This window comes from Mus caroli, chromosome 11 (assembly GCF_900094665.2).
Source record: "Mus caroli chromosome 11, CAROLI_EIJ_v1.1, whole genome shotgun sequence".
NCBI lineage: Eukaryota > Metazoa > Chordata > Mammalia > Rodentia > Muridae > Mus > Mus caroli.
Genome location: NC_034580.1, coordinates 84,783,986 through 84,806,724, shown reverse-complemented (window position 1 = coordinate 84,806,724; position 22,739 = coordinate 84,783,986). Strand labels below are relative to the sequence as shown.

The following is a 22,739-nucleotide window of genomic DNA, read 5'->3' as shown; positions in this document are numbered from 1 at the left end:
TCCCACCTGGAAATCACTTGCTTTAAACTGTAAAAGAGCAGCCTGAATCCTGGGTGGAAAATAAACAGTTGTCTTGCCCACCTGGACTGGGATAGTCCCAAATTAGATTATTCATAGCAATGCTCCATAGATAGATATAGACAAAGACAGAGAGGGAGGATAGGGCCAGCAAGATGGCTCAGCCTTCCAGCTGAGGTGCCTGCCTTCCCCTAAGCCTGAAGGTCCGAGTTCCATCCTCAGGGCACCTGGAGTGGAAACGAGAGAAAGAACCAAGTTCTGTAAGTTGTCTTCTGACCTCTGCAGGCACTGTAGCATGAACACACATGCTCACATGTGCATACGCATGCACGTACACACACACACACACACACACACAGAGAGAGAAAGAGAGAGAGGCACATTCATACACATACCTCCACCCCTACCTCCCGAACTAAGCTTTTTAAAAGAGAATAAATGTTCTAGAGATAGTGTGAGCTCTAAACTCTCTAATAAGAGTCGAGAAGTAAGACATCTGTGGAAAACCGAGGTGAGCTCTTCCTTTGGAACACCAAGTTGTCTAGTTTTCTGAATCACAGTTTTCTTTCAAGATAACATCTTGTGTGTCCCAGGATAGCCTCTCACTCCCTACATTAACTTGAACTTCTGATCCTCTTGTCTTCACCTCCCAAGTACTGGAATTACAGACGTGTACTGCCATGCCCAGTTTGGTGGGGCCCTGAGGAGGGAAGTGCAGGTTAGGCAAGCCTTCCACCCACTGAGATACATCCTCAGCCCCTTCTGAGTCACCTTCTTACCTCAAATCCCAGCTCCCAAACCACCCGCCACTTGTCAGAGTGAGCTGGCAGGCGCCAGGATGTCTCCAGAAAGGGAAAGGTTTTTCATGAATACGATATGCCTTGCATAGGCATATTATCTTAGGACATGGCCAACCCCAAATTAACACTCTATCTCTCTGCTTATGACCAAAAGGTGGTCTTCTGATTCACTAGAGACTCGTATTCAAAATTTAGAGGTCGGTTTGTCTCCAGGAATAAAGGACAAAGCAGACAGGAGTGTCTAATCAGAGTTCGAAATTATATCTGAAGTCACTGAAGCATCAGCTAAGCAATCATTTGACAGACAGAGTACCTGAATAGAGCTTTGCGAAGATCCATAATGCTGTTGCTAGGTTAGGACTCGTGTGTGTGTGTGTGTGTGTGTGTGTGTGTGTGTGTGTGTTTGAGACATATGAGCTCTTCAGGCAGCAGGGCTTCCCTACCGTAACCAATATGTGCAAAGGTCATTGCACTATTTATTTCAGAGGGAGACATATGAGAAGCCTCCTTGTATGGCTTTCTAGGAAATCCATGCTTTTGTGTTGTGTTAGTCATGTGAAGCACAGCCCTGGGGAAGGAGCCAGGTACACCCATATGTGGCTGGCACAAGAAACAGCATTGGAATCTTCTTCATGAGGCTAAGCCTCATGGGAATCCTAAGCCCCGTGTTTGCTGACTACTGTTTCACTCCCACTCAAAACCGTGCCTAAGATGAGCAGCCTCAGTTCTCTTAAGGGGGCCCCCTCACTCCTAACAGAAGTATAGAGGAGGGAGGGGATGTGGCTGCCACCTGTGTGCTCCTGAAGTCCGGTAGCTGTGGGAGCACGTCTTTGAAGGGGCTCTTGAGTCACAGGTGATAATTCTTCCCCTCCACTAAGGTGGTGCAGAGCTCATGGCTGCCTCACTGTCCCTTTGTGAACCTGTGAGTGACAGTTGAATTTGATTCAGTATTGTGTGCCCTGAAGCTTGTTGCTCCTGAGTGCCATTCTGAACGGTCCTTGCAGATACAATAGGCTAAACACACACCGAAGTCATGGCCCCCTTTTATCACACACACACACACAGACACACACACACACACACTTGAGAAATCCAGCCATCCCCCACTGCAGTCCTGAGAATATACCTAGACTCTAAGCCAAGCTGTCTCCCTCTCCCCGCCTCTGCCCATGCATCGCTCCTGCTTTTATTTCGCTTTAGAAGAAGCTTAGTGATCATGGACTTCAGCTCTTGCCTGGAGTGATCCTGTTCGCATTTTATTCTTTGCACAGAATAGGAAGGAGGTTCGCTTGCTTTGCGCAGAGGCTGAGCTACAGGAGAAAACAGAGCCAATGTGATTTATTGAATGAAAGCACTGGACACTTACCAGCAACTTGTTCCTCTGCTGCCTCGAAGAGCTTAAGCTGGTAAGTCAAATTTATTGTTCTCTTTCTCCGTGTATAAATGTGGGACTTTCTCTGGCATTGATGAGTTTTTAAATGTGCTTGTGTTAGTGTGATTTAAATTGTGTGTGTGTGTGTGTGTTTGTATGTGTATATGTATACTTATATGATGTATATGTATACAATGTATATGATGTATGTATATATATTAATGTGTGCATCTTCCAAAGTTCACTGCAGGCAGTCCATGAAGAGTGTGACTAGGCATATACATAGCTGTCTGAGATAGTGCACACACTGCCCTGTGGAACAGCCAGGAGCAGGGTGGGGAAGGCCCATTTCTGACAAGTGGACATTCTCCTTGCAGCAAGCTCAGTCACATGAAGTGCTTGCATAACCAGCTACCGTTAGCTATTAAAATAAATCATCATTTTGTGGTAGAGATCATTTTTTACTCAGGTTTCTGAATGTTTCGCAAAAATACCTGTTGGATCAGGTAAAGTGGGCCCCACCATGCTGCTGCCTTTGGAGCTAGCTTGCAGGATAAGCATGCAGAGCCTGAGATCAGAGCTCTGTCCATCTTGGGCCAGCCTGCCCATAAACCACATGAAGACTGCTGGTGAGGATCACATGATAGTGAGGGTCCCTGCCAGAGTAACACAGTGGGTGTGCATTTGAGGTCTTGCTTGACTCTTTGTCTTTTCTTTATTCCACTAAGATATCTGGTTGATGGGGAGGCTTCTAAGTGGGGCGCTGTAAATGTCTGGTTGCCTGTGTTGGTTATTGGTATGTCCATGACCACAAGGAGTACCACTGATACTTAAAGACGAGTCAGTTGCCCCACTGGCTTCTGAAAAGCCCCATATCTACTTGCCTTCCCCATTTCCTAAACAAGATATGAGCTGACCTCTGCAGGGGTGGAGAAGGGGATGGAGAAAGCTATTGCTTTTCCTACTGACTTTAGTTGGTCCCCTTAGTCTTGTTTGCCTGGCTACCCCAAGGCTTGATGGCAGCCTCAATCCATCTCTGGTGAATTCAGAGTCCATATAAATGTCATAGAGTTTAATGTCTCTGGTGCACTCCCTCTGCTGTAGATCCCTGGCCACTCGAATGAAGTTGTGGCCTCAGGTGCTGACAAAGATGGATGGTGTTAGAACAGAGAACAGCAGGATTCTTCAAATAAAAACCAAAGTCAGGAAATCTGAGAGATGGGTGAGGCCCCTTCCAGTTGAAAGGATCCCCAAGCTACTACTCCATCACAGAGAAAAGTCTTCCTCCCAAGTGACTGTCACTGTTTCACAAATGATGGCATAGGAGATCGAAGGAGACAGGGTTGCCTACCGGTTATACAACTGGTAAGATGGCAAGGGAGGAGAGTGTGTTTACTAATTCCCATATGCTGGAAAAATCCCTTGGGCTCCCTAGATCTCTGCCTCTCTATTCCCCCCATTCCTGGCCATTTTGAAGTAGACATGCTAAGCTTGGTTACCATAACCACAAAACACTGCTTTCATCTCTGTCCACAGTGCCCTTGTTCATACCATCAGAGACGCAGAGGGCATGCATGTGAGGACCCGGGGATCTGTGTCTTTTCCCTCCTCTGAGGGACACAGAGGCCCCGGTAAGAAGTATGACTGCGTTTAGTGGAAGAGAGAACAGAGCCAAAAAGTTAAACTTGAAGAAACTCAAATTTAAATAAATAGGGCATTTCTTCAAAAAAATTTTTTCAGTTGGCAGTAACTGATTTTCTATACAGGTGATTCCAAAATCTGAAGTCTTAAGTTTTTTAAAAAGAAATATGCAGGTGTTTTACGGTGGGAGGACGGCAGGTGTGGGTATAATCCATGTATAGAACTTACAACTTTCAGCTGTTTGGTTACACAGTGTTGCCATCTATAAATGCACCAGAGTGTGAGGAGTTCTCAAAGGCTATTCTGGCCTCCATTAAACTGTCCCAGCCCAGTAAACTGTTAATACCTCTGATATTAAGGTAAGTGTAGCTATTTCTGTGAAGATTGTGCATTGCTAGGTATTTCTGTCTTTTGGAAAGTACATTCTCAAAAGGAGTAACTCATTGGCCATTGATCCCTTCCCAGATATGAATGTATTATTTTAACCTCAAGGGTGCCCAGTTGATGGATGATTATCACATCAATGATTCTGATTTCTATTGACCTCACTCCAGCCTTCATATGAGCTGCCTTTATAGTCCCCTCGCTCTTGATCAGAAAAGCGAGTAATGTTTCGGTCATGAGTTTCCCTTCCTTCCGTGGAATCCTTGAAGATAACCTCTAGATCAATGGTTCTCAACTTTCTTAATGCTATGACATTAATACAATTCCTCATGCCGTGATGAACCCCAACCATCAAATTATTTCATTGTTACTTCACAGCTGTAATTTTGCTACTGTTATGGGTTGTACATACGATATTCAGAATATCTGATACTTGACCCCTGCTAAAGGGGTCGTGACCCACAGGTTGAGAACCACTGATCTAGATTCCCTATAAAGATTTCAGGGTCACATGGAGAAGAACAGATTATCTTTCCCTCTGTGAAATCCACATTTTGGCACAGGTGGAGAAATAATCTTTAATAGGGACACACTTTGTGTTTGTTATTCTAAAGATGAATATTGGAGATGGCTGGGAACTACTGCAAATGTACTTTGTGTAACCAAAACCTTAGGTTAAGTATATATTGCCACAAAAAAGGAGGGGGATCATCAAAAAATATCCCACAATGTTCTCTCTTAGAGATATCTCTCTCTCATCTTTTAATTCATTCCTTATTATTTTCATGTTTTTGTGTGTGACCCACTAAATTAAATTAGGGTTGCCTGGCTCTGCATAGGCAGGGGTTGTATTTAATTGAGCTACAACAATTTACCTGTGCCTACACCACTGAGGAAGGAACATGACTCCACCTACCTGAGCAACCATTAACCTTTAGGATACCTCAGGCATGGAGAGATACCTCAAGTGTGATACCCTCTCGGTGATGGAGAGTTGATAAACCCTGTCATAGGCAAGTAGCCACTGCTCCTGTGAGTTCATCCGTACAACAGCATGTCGTGGAGAAAAGACAGCTTCTTTCACCACCCCTTCCCACCTTCTGGATCTTACATTACTTTCTGTCCATTGTGCGTGACTTGGAGAAAGCAACCGTTTCCTCAGTCATAAGGATTCTCCATGTTAATCACCACCCACTTCACACCGAAGCTTTCCTGAGCAAGGCTGAGAGCTGCACTAGTCTGTGAGGATGCACAGGAAAGAGCAGACTGTTTGACACCATGTCCACATAGCAAAGTAGCAGTAATAGGTTTCCCACTATGGTTTGGGACCTCCTCGGCCACGGGCTCTTGAACAGATTCGCAGTACTGGGCATGCAATCTTCTTGTGTAGTGGCTTTACAGATCCAACCAGAAGGCAGTTGGTAACCCCTACAGTCACGAGCTCTCTGGCTTTTTTCAAGAGATTCATACAGGGATCTAACATCCCTTCCTTTGCAAGTAACCTTCGAGCTGCCACCAAATGCAAATCTCAACTTTTAAAGAATGTGTGTTTTTACTTTTAATTGGCATGTACTAACTGTACACATGTACTGACTACAGTGCGAAATTCAAATGTGCATGTGCAATGGCAAATGATCAGATTAGGGTAACTCAGGCATCCATCCCTTAAGGGTGTCTGGTGTCCCTTGCTACGTAGCTTAATGTATTGGCTCCTTATCACGTGTGTAGGACCCTGAATGTCTCTGCCCTGCTACCTCTCCAGGCTACTTCCCTAAGGTCCACATATACAGCACCTGATGAAATGCACCACTGAGCATGTCAGAGCTCAGTGGCTTTCCGTTCCCTGCCTCCAGCATGTTCTACCAGCCCAGCCCATATCCACATCCTCTCCTATCTCTACCTCCTGACCTGAGCTTGTGTATCTGGAGTTTCATTTCCACTCTTGCTAATTAGTTCACATTCGTCATTCAAAGTCATTTTCATGAGTCACCTTCTTGGACCCATTTTCCAGTCTCTCTTTTCCCGTGGTCACTTCTTGCTGCTCACAATGCCAGCCATTCACTTCTCTATCTTGGGTCTTTTAAGGGAAATGTTTAGAGGTTAAGCACTCAGATATTGATCCACATTGCTTGCATTTGAATCCTAGATCTGCCGTTTAACTGATCCGCAATGTATTGCTACTAATATATCAATAATAGTTCTGCCCTCAAATGGCTATTAAGGGTCCCGAGACATTTGTGTATGTGAAAGTCATGCAGCAGGCTAGATGCTTATGTCCCTTCCTACTGAAGATGATGGAATCCTAACCCTACACTTAACAGTGTAAGGACATGCAGGTGATAAGACCAGGAAAGCAGAGCTCTTCTACTTGGGGTTTCTCTAAGAGACCTCGGAGAGACATCTTGACTGTGTTACTGCAAGGACACAAAAAGAAGGCTGTGTGTATGAACCAGAGAGCAGGGCATTGAATCTATAGGCATCTTGGCCTTGGCTTTCCCAGCCTCTAGAACTGAGAGAAATCAGTTCCTGTTGCTTGTCAGTCACTCCATCAGTTAGTTTGTTAGTCTTGTACACAGCAGCAGGAATTGACTGAGGCACACATGACTCTACTGCCCAATTCTCCCCAAGGGCTGGAGAGTTTGTGCTGTCGTTCACTGGCACATAATTCCATAGCCGTGTGCTCGTCTCGCTGTCTTTACTTCTAAGCTGTGAGCACTCTGGGAACAACAGCTCCAGTAACCACTTTAATTTGTGTAGGACTTGCCCTGGGTTTGTGTTGAAAGTCTTGCACGCTGTGCTTCTGCAATTCCAGGAAATCTGACAGTCCATGACTGTGGAAGATCGTTTCTACATTCTCATGAGCTCCCAGGGCCACTCAGAGGACGCCTAGGCTGCAGTTAGATCATCTGTACATATATTTTGAACTACAGAGACACCATTAATTGGTCTTCAGCACATTCTCCAAAACTAAACGTCAGGGACAGCAATATGGATTTGTGGATGAAGGTACCTGCAAGTCATGATAACATCAGTTCAACCCTTAGGTCCCACTAGTGGAAGGAGAGAACCAACTCCCAAAAGTTGTCACTGACCTCCACAGGTATGCTGTGCCATAAGCACATGTCCACTGCATGTACACACATGAGCATACCACACATACACACACACACACAAATAAATATAATTTGGAAAAGGTTTATAAGAACTTAAAAATCAGTGTTCCTCGTGAGTCACAACTGACATTTCATATTTCATCTCAAAGGGCACAGGGACTAGAAAGGGAGCCCCACAGTTATATGTCAATACTGTAATAGAGTTGGCCACCCCTTGGCAATCAAAGGCACACCTGTCATGTTAACAGTGAGTGGAGAATAGAAGGGGTCAAGCTTTCTTCAGTCTAGTGACAGGCAGGTTGAAGCCAGAAGGTCCCCTAATTCACATCACAGCCTAAAGAACAACATTTCCTGATCAAAAATGCCCCCTTTGCTGAGCACATCTGACCCCCTCAGCTATTGGGAATGACTAGAGCTCTAGTTTCAAATATGCCGGGTCTCGAAACTATTTCTCATCCAGGCTGACTCAGACTGCTTCAAAAAGGACAATGACACTGAAAACTTTCCACAGCCAAGCTCCAGTGGCACATGGATTCATAACTAGGACAAGAAGTCCTGACTTTGGAAGCAAGGGCAAGCATGGAGAAACTGCCAGGCAGCCAGGCTAAGCTACCTTAGCGACAATGGTAGTAGAGCCAGGCTAAGCCACCTTAGCAACAGTGGTAGCGGAACTGTTAGAAGCACGGGCTTTGGAGGTCAGAGGTCATAGACTGAGAGGGTCAGAGTTTACATCCTTCTGTTTGTAAGGTCCTGGATAAATTACCTAGCCTCTCTGGAACTCGGTTTCCTTGCTTATAAAATGAAAATAAATAACCATTTCTCAGTCTTTTAGCTAAGCTCAAGTATAAAATGAAGATAAAATGATAGTACCGGTATCTGGACAGAGTTGTTTAATGTGTTTTATCTCCATCTACGAAAGCACGGCTTGAATGCTCCATTTTATATTGGGAGATAAAATTCATGCCATCCAAGTCAAAGACGAAAGGGAAACAATAGAAATGAGGGGGGGGGGAACCAAAAGTGTTGGGCTTCCGCTTAGCATACTCAGAGCCTCATGAGTAAATCATGTGGAGGCTCGGAAAGATGGCTCAGAGGATACAGAGCACAGGCTTGTTCTTCTGGAGGTCTGGGGTTCAAGTCTCAGCACCAGCGTGGTAGCTCATACTGGCTATGAATTTCAATTCCAGGGGGCTCTCATGACCTCTTCTGACCTCTGTGGGCACCAAGCATGTACATGATCTGTTATATGCAAGAAAAACCTATATTCGAGCACATGAGCCAATGGGGGCCACTCTCTTTCAAACCATTAGACACGGTTCATCAGGAACTCCCAGGGCAGCCTGTAGTGTGGAAATAGAGATGAATTATCTATCTCCTGAGGACTGACCACCTCTTGTTTCTTGGTGGCCTAATTTTGTCAATTCTAGACAGTGTCCCTGAGGCCACTACTGTCAGAGTGAACATGATGGAGACCCACACCCGAGGAAAGGTATTTGGTAGAAATCCCACAGATGTGTAAGGAAGCAGCAGACCCCAAGCCACAGGCGGCCATGGAGTCTGTCTGTGGATGATCCTCTCTGCAGCCTACCTTGTCACTTCAGGCCTGTCACTTTTGCTAGGCAGTCCCATTCTACACGTAATCACACAGACTTCATGGATCTCCAAAGCAGAGTTCAGATAAAGCTATAATATTTCAAAGAACAGTAGTTTTTGATAGTACCAATTTGTGGATTATTTTTGTGACTTTCACTTTTAGTGTTTCCTCTAAGAAATGTTATTCTGTCCAAATTCAAAGCACACTGCCTGTTTTCATCTAGACTGTTTACAGTCTTCGCACTTACATTTAGATCTATGGATCAGCCAGCACAGGGCTGGCTATGCAAACATGAGGAACAACATTTAGATTCCCCAGAATCCATGGAAATGCTGTGTGGGCATGGTGGACCACCTTCACTTCCAGCCCAAAGGGAGGTCAAAAGGATCCCTGAAGCTACTGACTAACTGGACTAGCCAAAACATCAACTACAGTTCAGTTGTGAAGTCCCAATCTATCTAATAAGACAGATCGTGATAGAAGACTACTCCCGTCAACAGCTCAGTCCTACACACACACACACACACACACACACACACACACTCACAGAGAGAGAGAGAGAGAGAGAGAGAGAGAGGAACCCACCCATGTGTGAACCTACAGCTACACAAACATCACATACCAACACCTACAATTAAAAAAAATCCATGATTTATTTCAAAGTAGCTTTTTCACGATGTGAAGCTGGGGTTGGGAGTGTTTTTGTTTCTTACCCATGGTTATCCCAGTGTTGCAGCACTGACAGGAGACTGTCTTCCCTATCTAATCACTTCAGTGCATTTTCCAAAAGCCAATGACTCTATGTGTTCAGATTATTTGTGGGGCCTCAGTTCTATTTCATTCATCAATGTTGCTCTTCATACTCCATTGTCTTTATCTATATAGTGATTCTAAAACTGACCTTGCAAGCCTTCGCCCATGTGGCTTTATAGAGAGTCTTAGAACCAGGAAGTAGAAGTCATCTAGTTATCCTTTTCAACATTATTTTGTTTTCATTAGATCCCTTGCTTTTCTCTTAAAAAAAAATGTCACTACAAAATTACCTTTCAGCTGGTATTTTGATTGGGGTCGCATTTAGTCATTCCATGTGATGTTGACTATAACTTCATATTAATTACTATGACCACAGAACCTGACAGAAATGAGAGGTGGGAGCTCTATGTAGGCTCTCTGGGGGCTTCAGCCCATCACACTGGGAATGTTCATGGCCAAGGAAACGTGAAGCTGAAGTTCTTGGCCTCGTGGCAGACCATGAAGCTGAGAGTAAGACAGGAAGCAGAGGCTTAGTGGAACCTTCGAACTTCCACCAGCGAAGACTCACAGCCTTTCCAAATAGTGTCAGCAACTAGGGACCTCATGTTCAAAACAGAATCCTGTGGGGAACATTACAAAACCAACATTTAACCGGGTCTTTATTCATTCTCTGCAGTAAAGAAGTTCCCTTAAGAATCCCTTAAGTATCCAGTTGCACTTCCAACTGGATTCTGTGTATGGTAAATCCAAATGCCTTCTTGCATCTATCAAAGCGACTATGCATTGTTTCCTCTTCTCCTTAGCATAAGTTGGTTTATCTTGAAATGTGCTGATATTCTGTCTAACGTGTGTTGTGGAGTTCCAGTGAATTTTTCATTTCAGTCATTATAGTTTTCAGTTCCGGGATGTCTACTCTGTTCTGTTTCATGATTCAATATCTTTAATAGTGTCTTAGTTTAGTGAGATATCCTTCTCGCCATACCTCTTAGGCCTGATTCCCTTTAGCTCTTTAAAACACACTCAAAATGGTTGGAGGTTTTGCAAAATAACAGTAACACTTGGCTTCCTTGTGGGCAATGGTGATTGACCTGTTTATCTTCTCAGATGTGATGTGGTTTTTATTTATGTCACACAATTTTCTGCTGAGAACTAGGTGTTTTAATAATTATACAATTACATAGCAACTATGAAAACCAAATTCTCCCATGTCCCCAGCATTTATTGCTGCCTAATAACTTCAGAACTTAAATCTGTGATACTTATATTTTTGGAATATACAGCCATTGACATCCCCTGCTTGGTTTTAACTGAGTGGCAGAGGTGGAACAGAGATGACCTTAAATGCCAAGAATCAGCAAGTCTCAATCCCGCATACGTTTGGGAACACTGCCAACATTCCACAAGGTAGTGGCAACTCTACCTTAATCTTCATCTTCTGCTTTCACAGAGCCTCCCAGTTAAACAGAGAGGGGCGATCAGGAGCCTCTCATACACTTCTTTCCTACCTTGCTCCCATCCCTAGGCATGAACATGCTCTGCTAGACTCCCAGTAATATGCCAGAGCCTTTCAAATCCCTTTGTTTCTAAACCATTCCCAAAGTTGAGAGCAATTTCAAATATTTGTTTAAAAAAAGTCGATGTCCACTAAATAACTACCACAAAAATAAACACTCTAGAGGAAGAGGCTCGTTGCTCTTAGGGGGGAGCTGCAAGTCAAACAAAAATGACAAGCATTCTGAGTGCCTCTCCGAGGGAACAACCAGACAGATCAAATAAAGATACTTCTAAGGGGTGGAAATGAAATGTTGAAGGACCACCAACCCCATGGTCCCTCTTCAGTGGATCACAGTCTCATGTATTTTAATGAGGTTTGATTTTCAAGGCAACCGAAAATTGGGGACAGTGAGAATGGAGGCTGTAACCAAGCTTGATTTGTGTACTGGATTCAGCTCTTCACCTTAAATAGGCAACCCCTTTTGTCTAATGTTTCAGTTTGTTAGTTTTTTGTTTGTTTGTTTCACCTTCCCCTCTAAGACCTGAGAGTTCTACCTTCTGTTTTCATTTTTGTACACCTGAATATAAAAATGTAAATTTAAAATAGCTACATTTGCATTTTCTATCAAGATTTTAAAAAAGCAAAGTACAGAAAAATTAACCAAAGGCCATGTTAAAAGCCTGTAAGAAAGATGAGTGATGATTCTGTATCATGGTGTCTGTGGTTTTGCAAAAAAATACTTGGGGTAACTTCATAGTTGCTGCTATTTATTGCTAGGCTACAGTGCATCAAAAGAGATAACAATTTTCAATCTTCACAACTTTTTACCCAATGTTCTCTTATCTATTTGCATATGATAAATAAGATCAGAGTGTTGAAATAAGGCACCCGAACCCACATATGCTGTAGATAGCAATGTCACCAGTCAAGCATGAGTTTATCCAATCCCAAAGGTTGCCCCTTTGCAGAAGAATGAGAAACAAGAGCATAGTTAGTTGGTGGAGACATTCATACTCATAAGGATAGACAACAGAAATTTCCCCTCCCCCCTTGATATTTAAAATATCAAGGAAAAGAAGAGAACACAAAGATGGAAGGAAGCTCGAAGAGCAGAAACACGATGAAGAATAGCCTGGAAGGAAGAGACAGCTGGGGAGCATGGGGCGGAAGTCAGAAAGGCAGAGAAAGTCAGCCTACATTGACAGAAGGGAACAGATGGGAGATGAGCAAGGACAAAGGGGGACATGTGGGTAGGTGTCATCAGTTAGAGGGCAAGTAGCCGGAATTTGATCAAATGACAGGAATTTATTTACGGGACTCCTGGGCATTGTGGGAGATACAAAAGAATGTAGAGTTATTTTGGGAAGGCTAATGATGTAGACAAGACAGATGGCTTGAACTAGGGTGTTAATGCTGAAGGAGAAGGCTGGAGACAGAAGGCAGAAATAAAGAGGTTAAAGCAATCCCCCACGTGATAGCCTGTGTATGAATCTGGAGCTTTGTGAAAAGTAATATTAAAGAAAACCCTGTAGCTGCTATTGAGTCAAAGATAAAGAATCAGTAGATGGAGAAGAGAGGTGATAAATCACCTAACTGTTCTGCTTCTGCTTTAAAGACAATTAAAATGTTACTGAAGGTATGTAAACCTGCCCTCACATAGGCAATGCCATGTGACCCCTGTCTAACATAAGTCCATCTATGCAGCGAAGTCTGGGTAGGAGCTGATGGGCATAAATAAGACTAAATCGGGATCAGCCACCTTTGTGTCTTGGAAGACGTTTCAAGTTCGTTTGAAAAGGCGCCTAAGGACATTTAAATGCCATGATGGTGGTATTCCATTCGTTGGAGAGAACATCAATCAAGAGAAGACGGTATTAGCAGCCCAAGTGTAAGATGTCATTCAAAATGTGATAGAAGGTGGTAGTGTTTTGTTTTGTTTAGTCTTGTCTTGTTGTTTTGCTTTTTCAGAAAGTTCAGGGGTCCATGCCCCAGGGGCTTCAGGGAGCAGAGCGTACTTTGCACACACAGTGTACAGGCTAGCAATTCCATTTTTACATTTATCCATCTGATACAATCATACACTAGGCAACCGCAGACTTTCTAGCTTCCAGATTTCTATAGCAATATCCAAATTAATGGTGGATAGATTTTTGAAATGATATCCTTGACTTCCCAGAAATTGACTTCAGGTGTGACATGAAGAGGGTGGGGATAGGGGTACTAGCCATGGTCAAATACTAGTTGAAGAAAGTCAAGAATAGATGGCTCCCACCCAGAGTATCCAAGGGAAGCAGGGTCAGTCGGTCCTATAGAAACTATAGAGCACACTGGAGTGTTTAATCAAGTGGATGCAATTGATTGCTACTCCAAGAATAGGTGGGCGTGGGGGTGCAGAGAAGAACCACACTTTCTTATCCATCAATATAGGTCAGTACCTAGAAGGAGGGATGTTTTAAAAGTAGCCTCAGCCGGGCATGGTGGCGCACACCTTTAATCCCAGCACTCGGGAGGCAGAGGCAGGAGGATTTCTGAGTTCGAGGCCAGCCTGGTCTACAAAGTGAGTTCCAGGACAGCCAGGGCTACACAGAGAAACCCTGTCTCAAAAAAACAAACAAACAAAAAAAAGTAGCCTCAATTTCATATGGCTAAAGCTTACACACACTCCCTAGATACAATCTTGTGATACTTTTCCAATTGGGTAAGATACCAAGGGTTTTAAGTTTTTGTGTGTAAATGGATACTTTGTACAGTAAATGGGATTCTCATTTCCTTCTTGCCTCCAAGCAGCTCCGGGGCCAGAGAGACGCTGCTTCCTTCTCCAGGATTTCCACTTTCTCCTCTAAAGCAGGAAAGAGCTGGGGTTGGTGGTCTCTGCAGGCCTTCCCAGCTGGAATATGACATTTGAGGCTGAGCTTTGCAGATGGGGCAAGGAGGTGGTAGAGTTCTCTGTTGTATATAATCACCACGCACGCCCTCTTCCTCTTCCTAGGAACTACTGCTCGAAAATGACCCAGCAAATGCAGAACTTACATCTTTCCCAGTCAAAAAAGCACAGTGCTCCATCGTCTCCCAATGCTGCCAAGCGACTGTACAGGAACCTCTCGGAGAAGCTGAAGGGCAGCCACTCGTCCTTTGATGAGGCCTATTTTAGAACCAGAACGGATCGGCTGAGTCTCAGAAAGACTTCTGTGGTAATAGAACTCTTTCTACTGCCATGTCAGCTCCATTGTTCAACAATTTAGTGAATGTTTCATTTTTACACATAAAGTCCACCAAGACAGGAAGTGTGTGTGTGTGTGTGTGATATCATACTACGTTTGGATGAATTGAAGACCTTTCCCCCTTCTTTTCTTAATGTTTTTCCCTAATATGTTTTTCTTTCGCCACCAGACCAAATAAATCTCCAAAATCTTCAGTTTGAGAGCACAGAGGTGTGGACTTAGGGGCAGATTGCTGGCCGAGGATGCATAAGGTCCTGGGTTTAACTTAAGGCCCTAGCAATGCTTCTACTGTTCACATACATGAACACACATGTGCTCAGATTGACAAGTATGGAATCTTTCAGATTAAATGGATGTTCTGAGAGCACCAGTGCTCATTTAAATAATAGTATTAAAATCATTTGTAGGGTTCTAATGTATATGTGATATATATATATATATATATATATACACATATATATGTATATTTAATTATATGTATATGTATATGTACATGTATGTGTATATATATATATATATATATATATATATATATATATATATATTTCACATACTTTCCAGGAGCATTCAAAATCAAATCCAGGCATAGAATTCTATTTATCATATAATGGAGAGAGGACAGACAAGACAAGGCCAGCAAAAGATAATAGGTGGAAAACCAAACACGTATACCAAAATGTACCAAACATACTCCGTGAAATGCAGCATTACATTTCCTTTTGAGTTCCCAGGCAGTCACGGCAGACCAGGAAAAACAATCAGGTATGACATGCCCCCCATTAGTTCATAATGAAAAGTGTATCAGTCCATCAGGAAAAATTAATATCTTCCTGTTGCTAAATTGCCTGCCCTGTGTAGCTGTCGTGGCAATTGGGTCATAGCAGGCAGCATACAGAGTACATTACAGATGTTCTTGGTCCTTTTCTGCAATGGCTGTGGGTCAAAGAGGCAGGCAGATATTCACATGGACAACTAGAGTATTTTTGCAAGAAGGTAAGGGCTATGTTTGAGATCAAAGCAGAAGTAAGGCCTGTCCTTCCCAGATAGAAGCAAAGTTAGAGTTTGCAGGAGGAAATAACTTAATGGGGATAATAAACCTGGCAGACTAGAAATTAGAGACACTAAGAACCATAGATTAAGGCACACTGGAGACAGGGCAACGTTTTGATTTTGGACTCATATGTTTTCTAATACGGTTCCTTGTTTTCTTGGGTGCATCTTCTGGGAGGGCTTAGCTGGGTAAGCATCAGAGGCCCTTCGGTTTGGCAGACTGTAGAAAAGCCACTGTTCTATTCAGTACAGTGTCTTACAGCAAGAGAACAGCATACCTCAACAGCCTTCTCCTCTGGGTCCCTGTTGTCAAAACAAGCATTTTCATAATTGCCTTGTATTTTCCCCAGGTTCCTATGGCTGCTCTGCACTCAGCCCAAGCTGACTCGCAAGTCTTGCAGAGGGAAAATCAAGTCTTGACAAGGCTAAAAATAAAATCTTCCTGCCTAAACATTTGGTCACTGACGATCCTCCACATATTAATCAGATCCCAGCACCAGGTCAAAGCCAATAGCATTCCAACATCTCTAAAGACAAAGTAATTCTTAGAGAAATAACACATAAATATTGAAGTAGGATATGTCTCCATCTTCTCTGGCGAGCTACAAAAAAAATAGTATTTGTGAATATCCCAGAGATCTTTTTTATTTATCATTAATTTTTAAGAAAAAATTTCCAAAGAATCATATTGTCCCTTTTTTTCTATAAGTGATTTGTATTTTGTAAATATTCAAATCCTGGTCCTCTTAAACAATTAGCCACTTGCCACTGTAGCTTTCCTAGGAAAACCACTTCAACCTCTCCCCTCAGCTTAAAAATTATGTAATAGTCAGGAGTCTGAGCTAAGAAATGGTGGGATTGTAGCAGCCAGGTTATGTATTAATGATTTTTTGTGTGTGAATGTGACAAAACCACTTGACAGTGACACCCTAAGGAAGGAAGGCTTTATTGGGGGTTATGGCTTAGAGTCCATTGCCACCTGGCCTCATGCACTTGGCAGAAAGACCTTCAGGACACCAATGTATGGCAAAGGCTCCTCTTTAGACCTTGGTGGATGGGAAGCAGAAAGGTATACAGGAAGAGACCTAAGCAAGACATATGCCCAGTGACCAATGACATGCTCCCAGTGTCCAATGACGTGCTCTCAGTGACTTGCTTCCTCCTGCTAAGCCCCATCTCCACCCCTTCACTGCCTTCCAATAAAGCTGCCACATTAAGAATCCATAAAAGTTTTAATCCATCGACTAGATCAGAACCCTTGCGATCTAATCGTCTGTAGAAACACCTTGAAAGATAAATCCAAAGGTCTTATTCAATAATCATCTGAGCATTTCTTAGCCCAGTGAAACTGATGGTAGTAATCAATCGTACTAAACTAGACTTACAATTATAGGCATCATGAGTCTACAAGCAATGTAGGGAATTGACAAGCAATGTCTATATTTTAGGAAGATTACTCTCTTAACACTATAGAGTCTGGGCTGATGACCAAAACTAGTCGATAAGATAAGGGATAATAACACCTGAGGATGGAGAAGGAGGAAAAAAGTTGACAGAAACAATCAGAGTGAACTATGGATACAAAGTAGCCATAATTAAAACGACCTGTCCCCACATTATCTACCCCTCTGTTCCTCAGCTGCACTGTGCAGCACATTACCCCAAAGGTAAAGTGAAATTCAATAAAATACATTTTAACATGATTAAAGGCCCTGAGAGGAGCTACAGCAAACAAAGGAATCAGTTGGCTTAATCCAGTGTTTAAGAACATCTCTTAATAATCTAGCAAATAGTCTTCCATCAACAGCAGACTGGCTATAGGGAGCTGATTTTCCCACCAACTTAAAGACTGGGCCATACAATGCAAAATCATCCTATCTCATTCATTGTGTCTATTAGAAATCATGGAAGGACCGGCTGACAGAGTGCTGACTTTGAAGGCCACGTGATAAATGATAGCTCTGTCATCACCCACATGTGTTTGTTCGACCCTTGAAACAATCTCCAAAGTCCTGAGATACTGGCTAGGGCATCGTGCCAACCTGTTTTCCTTCTTCTCCAGAACTTCCAGGGCAACGAAGCCATGTTTGAGGCAGTTGAGCAACAGGACCTAGATGCTGTACAACTCCTCCTCTACCAATATACACCGGAAGAACTAGATCTGAACACACCCAACAGCGAAGGGCTGACACCCCTGGACATCGCCATCATGACCAACAACGTGCCCATTGCGAGGATTCTTCTGCGGATGGGAGCCAGAGAGAGTCCGCACTGTGAGTAAACCCAACATAAAAGCCCATGTCATCCATCAGATCTTTGTTCTATGTCACCAAAGTAACAGAGCAGGAATGGTTCACTAAGTGCAGACACTGAAATCCTTTCTGTATTTCCAAAGACTTTCATGCAAAAATCAGTTAGTGTTTACCCGTCTAAGCACTTAATTGTTCTCTAATGAAAACACAATGAATGGTATTGAAAGGGAGCCTCTCCCGTTCCTGGGGATTTAATCCAAGCTTTTAGGTATATGACATCTTTGAATGATGATACAGAACTGGGAAGCATTTGTCAGAAGCGAATGCACAACTGTTTGTGTCTCTGACTCCATAGTCAGTACTGGGGCTCTACTCAGACACTCAACAGACACCTAGTGCACACTGTCCCTAGTCTAAGAAGGTAGTGGCCAACCACATAAGCTCCATGATCTCACTGGACACTGACATCCCCGTGAAAGAGACTTCCAACAAGCAAATTAATTGATAAATTACAACATAACTTCAAATAGTGGTAAGTATTGTGAAGGAAACAAATGAATAGCTAGCTGTCAATAAAGGAAGGACCAGTTTTCAATAGGATTGGGCAAGAGAGCCATTGCTAATGTGGTGTTGTATGGTATAAGAAATGAACTGTGAGGTGTGGAGTTTGTTGTGGGAAGCATCAGTGGAAAGTACAAGCCCTGAGATGATCAGAAAGGAAGCTGAGGTTCTGGGATAGAGCAAATTAAGACAGGTGACCATGTATAAAGTCACCAAGACCAGGCAGTACAGGGTCTGTAGCCATGTGAAGATGCTCTCGTCTAAAGACTGAGTGTGATGGGGAGGCAATTGTGTGCTCTCTTTTACTTTGGAGGACCACTGTGATGCTCTATGAAAAATGAACAGAGGAGGCAGTTGTAGAGTTGGGACAATCAGTCCAGGGGCTACTTGAAAGAATAGTCCATGGAACTAGTGCCAGTTGCTGGAACTAGCATAACAGTAATGTTGACCAGAGATAGCTATCAGACAGACAAGGGACAGACAGATAATGTAGATGGATAGACAGGTAGTCAATGATAGTAGATAGATTAAGAGCAGATAGATACATAGATAGACAGGGTAGATAATTGGCAGATGGTAGAACCGATAAATGATTGATAAGTGATATAGAGTAGGTGGTAGAGATGATAGGTTGTTGGTAGAACGAAAGGTAACAGATACATAGACAGAATCCTCGGGCCATAAAATTCACACACTTAAAGAATGTGATGTTCTTTTGTAATGCAGAGTCAGGTAACCATCACCACAATGACTTTCAGAATTTCTTCATCACCGTACGAAATCCCCACCCCCTGACTTCTTACTTAGACTTCCTCAACATCCTCAACCCCAGGGGAAATCAACACTCATTTTGTTGTTGTTGCTGTTGCTGCTGCTGCTGCTGTTGCTGTTTTCACCCATTTGCCCCTTCTAGACTTCTCACACAATGGAATACAGTACAGCTAGGTGCTATTGCGCATACTTTACAATGGGGAAACCCTCAGTCCTCAGCACCATGAGATCAGAACTCACATTCCCCTTGGTGCAAACTCTCTGATCCAATGACCACAGTGGCTCAGTGCCATGGTTTTTAGGTTCCCTAGACAACTTACCAAAGTCTAAGTTTTGCTCACGCTGATTTGCTTATTTCTAAGTGGTGGGTCCCAGAAGACTGGAAGATCAAAGGAAGCTAGTACATGATTAGAATTCGTACATCTCAGCTGCCAGATCTCAGAAACCACCACCACCACCACCACCACCACCACCACCACGCAAAGAGTAGGTATTGAGACAGACACGCATATCAGGACACTATTTCAAAAAATCTAAACTTGCCAAGCTCATGTCAAAGAGTATAAGGAGTAGGAGGGGGGGTGCTCTGCAGAAGAGCCGCATGGTCAGAAGGCCACTCCTTCTCAGCAAAATTTGAAGATTCAGATGGAGAACAAAAAGGAGGAAGAAGAGGAGGGGGAGGAGGAGGAGGAAGAACAGCTGAGGCTGAGTGGGATCTCTGCTGCCTTCTGATTCATTTGCAGTAATGTCTGTCCTCAAGAGTCAAAAAGATGGGGGCTGGGTATGGGGAGAGAATTTAGGGTTTGAACACAGAGTGCAGACTAAACCCCATTCTATAAGAACAAGGAGACTATTCGTGTGGATGTTACCACTTCTTGTGCCCTAGGCTGGATGAAACATTAGCCTTCATCACCTGAGACCCTGCAGAAGTATGCATTGTCCCTGTGAACTGTAAGACTCCCGATGTGCCAGAGCCCTTCCATTTATAATTGAGTGTCCATAGGAGCACTCATGTACTGGGCTGGGGATGTGGTGTGGTTAACAGAGTATCTACCTGTGTAGCATGCACAAAACCCTGGCTTTGATCCTCAGCACCTACCACAGAAACTGGGCATGGTGGTGTATGCCTGTAATTCTAGCCCTTGGGAGGTAGGGATATAAAGATCAGAAGTTGTTCAGGTTTGTTCTTGGCTAGAAAGCAAGTTCAAGGCAACCTGAGCCATAAGTGATGAACTGAAGTACCAACTACCTGGGCAAACTCAAACCAAATATACTAAAGATTCTGGGTTTTCTTTGCTCCCACTGGGATGATGACCACATTGTTATGGCAAAGTTATAAAAGGAGAAACAGTAAGATAAAATGTTTAGGTTTCAGTCTCTCGGGAATAGGATACCTAAGTTACTCTGGCCGCCCAAAAACTCAAAATAACATCTGCAAACTCAAACATATGCAAAACGAGAAATGTCAGCTGATTATCCATAGGTCCATGCACGCATTACTTTTGTATTTTAATACTAACCTTTCTGTGTGAAATTGTTAACTCCGTTTTTAAAATGGCTTATTTGTGATTATGAAAAGTTAAGTGATTATCTTATGTAGGGTTCCTTCCGCCATGATAAAAATCTAGACCAAAAGCAGCTTGGCAAAGAAAGAGTTAATTTCGGGTCCCAGTTACACATGGTAGTTCATTATTGAAGGAAAACGGGGCAGAAGCTCAAGGAAGGAACCTGGAAGCAGGAACTGAAGTAGAAACCATGGAGGAGTGCTGCTCACTGGCTTGCTCCCCATGGCTTGCTCAGCCTGCTTTTTTATAGCAGCCAGGACCACGAGCCCAGGGATGACATCACCCACAGTGATCTAGACACCTCCAGCCATCCATCACCAATCAAGAAAATGTTCCACGGGCCAATATGGTGGGAACATTTCTCAACTGAGACTCCCTCTTCCCAAATGGCTCCAACCTGTGTCAAGTCCACATTAAACCAGCAAGCACACTGACCTAAGGCCACACCGTTAACGAACAGACATGGGTAACACAAGCCCAAATCCACTGGATGCTAATCCCAGGGTCCTTCTATACAAACGTACTGCCTTTCTGAATAACCAACATGGAGAGCTGTGATCAGTGGGCTCGTGCATTTTTCTTTCGAGCTATTTGCCGAAATCCTGTGGTGCATTTATTTGTTCCATTCTGGGCACTAGGGAGCCATTTGTGTTGGGTAGAGGCAGGATAGAAGAACACAGTGTTTGCAGGAATTTTAAATTCACTTTCTAAATCAAGTACAAAAGAAATAAGATTGCTTCTGGTCCAGGGGTATAGCTTTCCCAGGAGGAAAGCTGCAGCCTGCTGTCTATAGCCAGAGGCAAACACCTGCTGCAAAGTACTCCCATGCTGGAAAGCATGACTTAAGGGAAGAAAAATCACAACAAAGTTTTAAATTCTTAGGATGCTTTACATAGGCAAAAAATGCTATTGCTGGCTGAGGAGATGGCTCATTCAGTAAAATGTATCAGGGCCTGGGTTTGATTCCAAGAACTCACAAAACAAAGCCAGGTGCAACATGGCAGGCTTATAGGCTCAGCACCAGGAGGAGGCATGGACAGGCAGATCCCTGGGGTTCACTGGCAACCAGGCTAGACTGTTCAATGAGCTCCAGGCCAATGAGACGTGGTTTCTCAAAAATATAAAATGGAATACACCCAAAGAATGAAACCCAAGGCTACTGACCCCCTACCACACACAGAGAGAGACACACACACAAACATACACTACTCACTTACTCCCATACATCCATGCACCCTCACTCACATAAACAGGCACATGTTTACACACACACATACACACACACACACACACACACTACACACTTATTCCCATACACCCATGCATCCTCAGTCATACAAACAACCACATATTCATACACATATACACATATACACCAAATGCTTTTGCTAACATAAGCTCATTTGATGTCACACTTGATCCTCACCACTAACTTGAAAGGCAGGAGATATTTCTCTCATCTGACTATGAAGAAACTAGAAACAAGTAAAGTCAAGCCGTTTACCTAGTATTGCCCAGTTAATGGGGTAGAGAGGCAGGATCTGAACCTAGACCTAAGTGTCACAATGTCACGATTGCACAGCACAGACTCATCTTCTTCCCTCCCTGGCTCTACTTCTGCTTTTCTAGTGACCACCCACTATGTCAAAGCAGAATATCAGGTCTCTAATAGAGTTAATTTCCTTTCTTCCCTTCCTCTGAGTATTGTTCTTCTCAAAACTAGCCCGATACCCTTTTCGCTTTGCCAACTAACATGATTCAGAAGACATTCTTCTGTGATTTGCCCCATTTCTTAGCAGGAACCACAACCTGGTTGTATTTAGTATTTGTCTCTAAAGCCATGAACCTTGCATTGCAGAGCTAGGTGTGTTGTGTTTTATAAAAAGCCAAGGATGCTAAGGCATCCCTTTCCACCACAACCCCTCCAGGTACCAACCATACAACTCTTTAGGGGGCATGGGAAAGGGAATTGAGAAGGGAGTAGAGGCAGAGAAAAAGAGAGGGCAGAGAAGGACAGAGAAAGAGGGAAAGAGAGAGAAGGAGGAGGAGGGAGGCAAGGAGGAGAAGAGAGAGAAGAGAAAAGAAAAGAAAAGAAAAGAAAAGAGGAGGGGAGGGGAGGGGAGGGGAGAGGGGAGAGGGGAGAGGGGAG

At 43.4% G+C, this 22,739-nt stretch overlaps 1 protein-coding gene across 1 annotated transcript in view; it reads left to right on the top strand.

Annotated features, from left to right (window-relative positions):
• The window catches only part of Ankfn1 (ankyrin repeat and fibronectin type III domain containing 1), a 309,663-nt gene that overhangs the window by 152,321 nt on the left and 134,603 nt on the right, over positions 1-22,739 (top strand). The window contains exons 3-5 of the mRNA XM_021177915.1: positions 2,090-2,224; positions 14,160-14,361; positions 17,504-17,714. Of these exons, the coding sequence (XP_021033574.1) occupies positions 2,090-2,224; positions 14,160-14,361; positions 17,504-17,714 (548 nt within the window). The remainder of the gene's footprint in view (positions 1-2,089; positions 2,225-14,159; positions 14,362-17,503; positions 17,715-22,739) is intronic.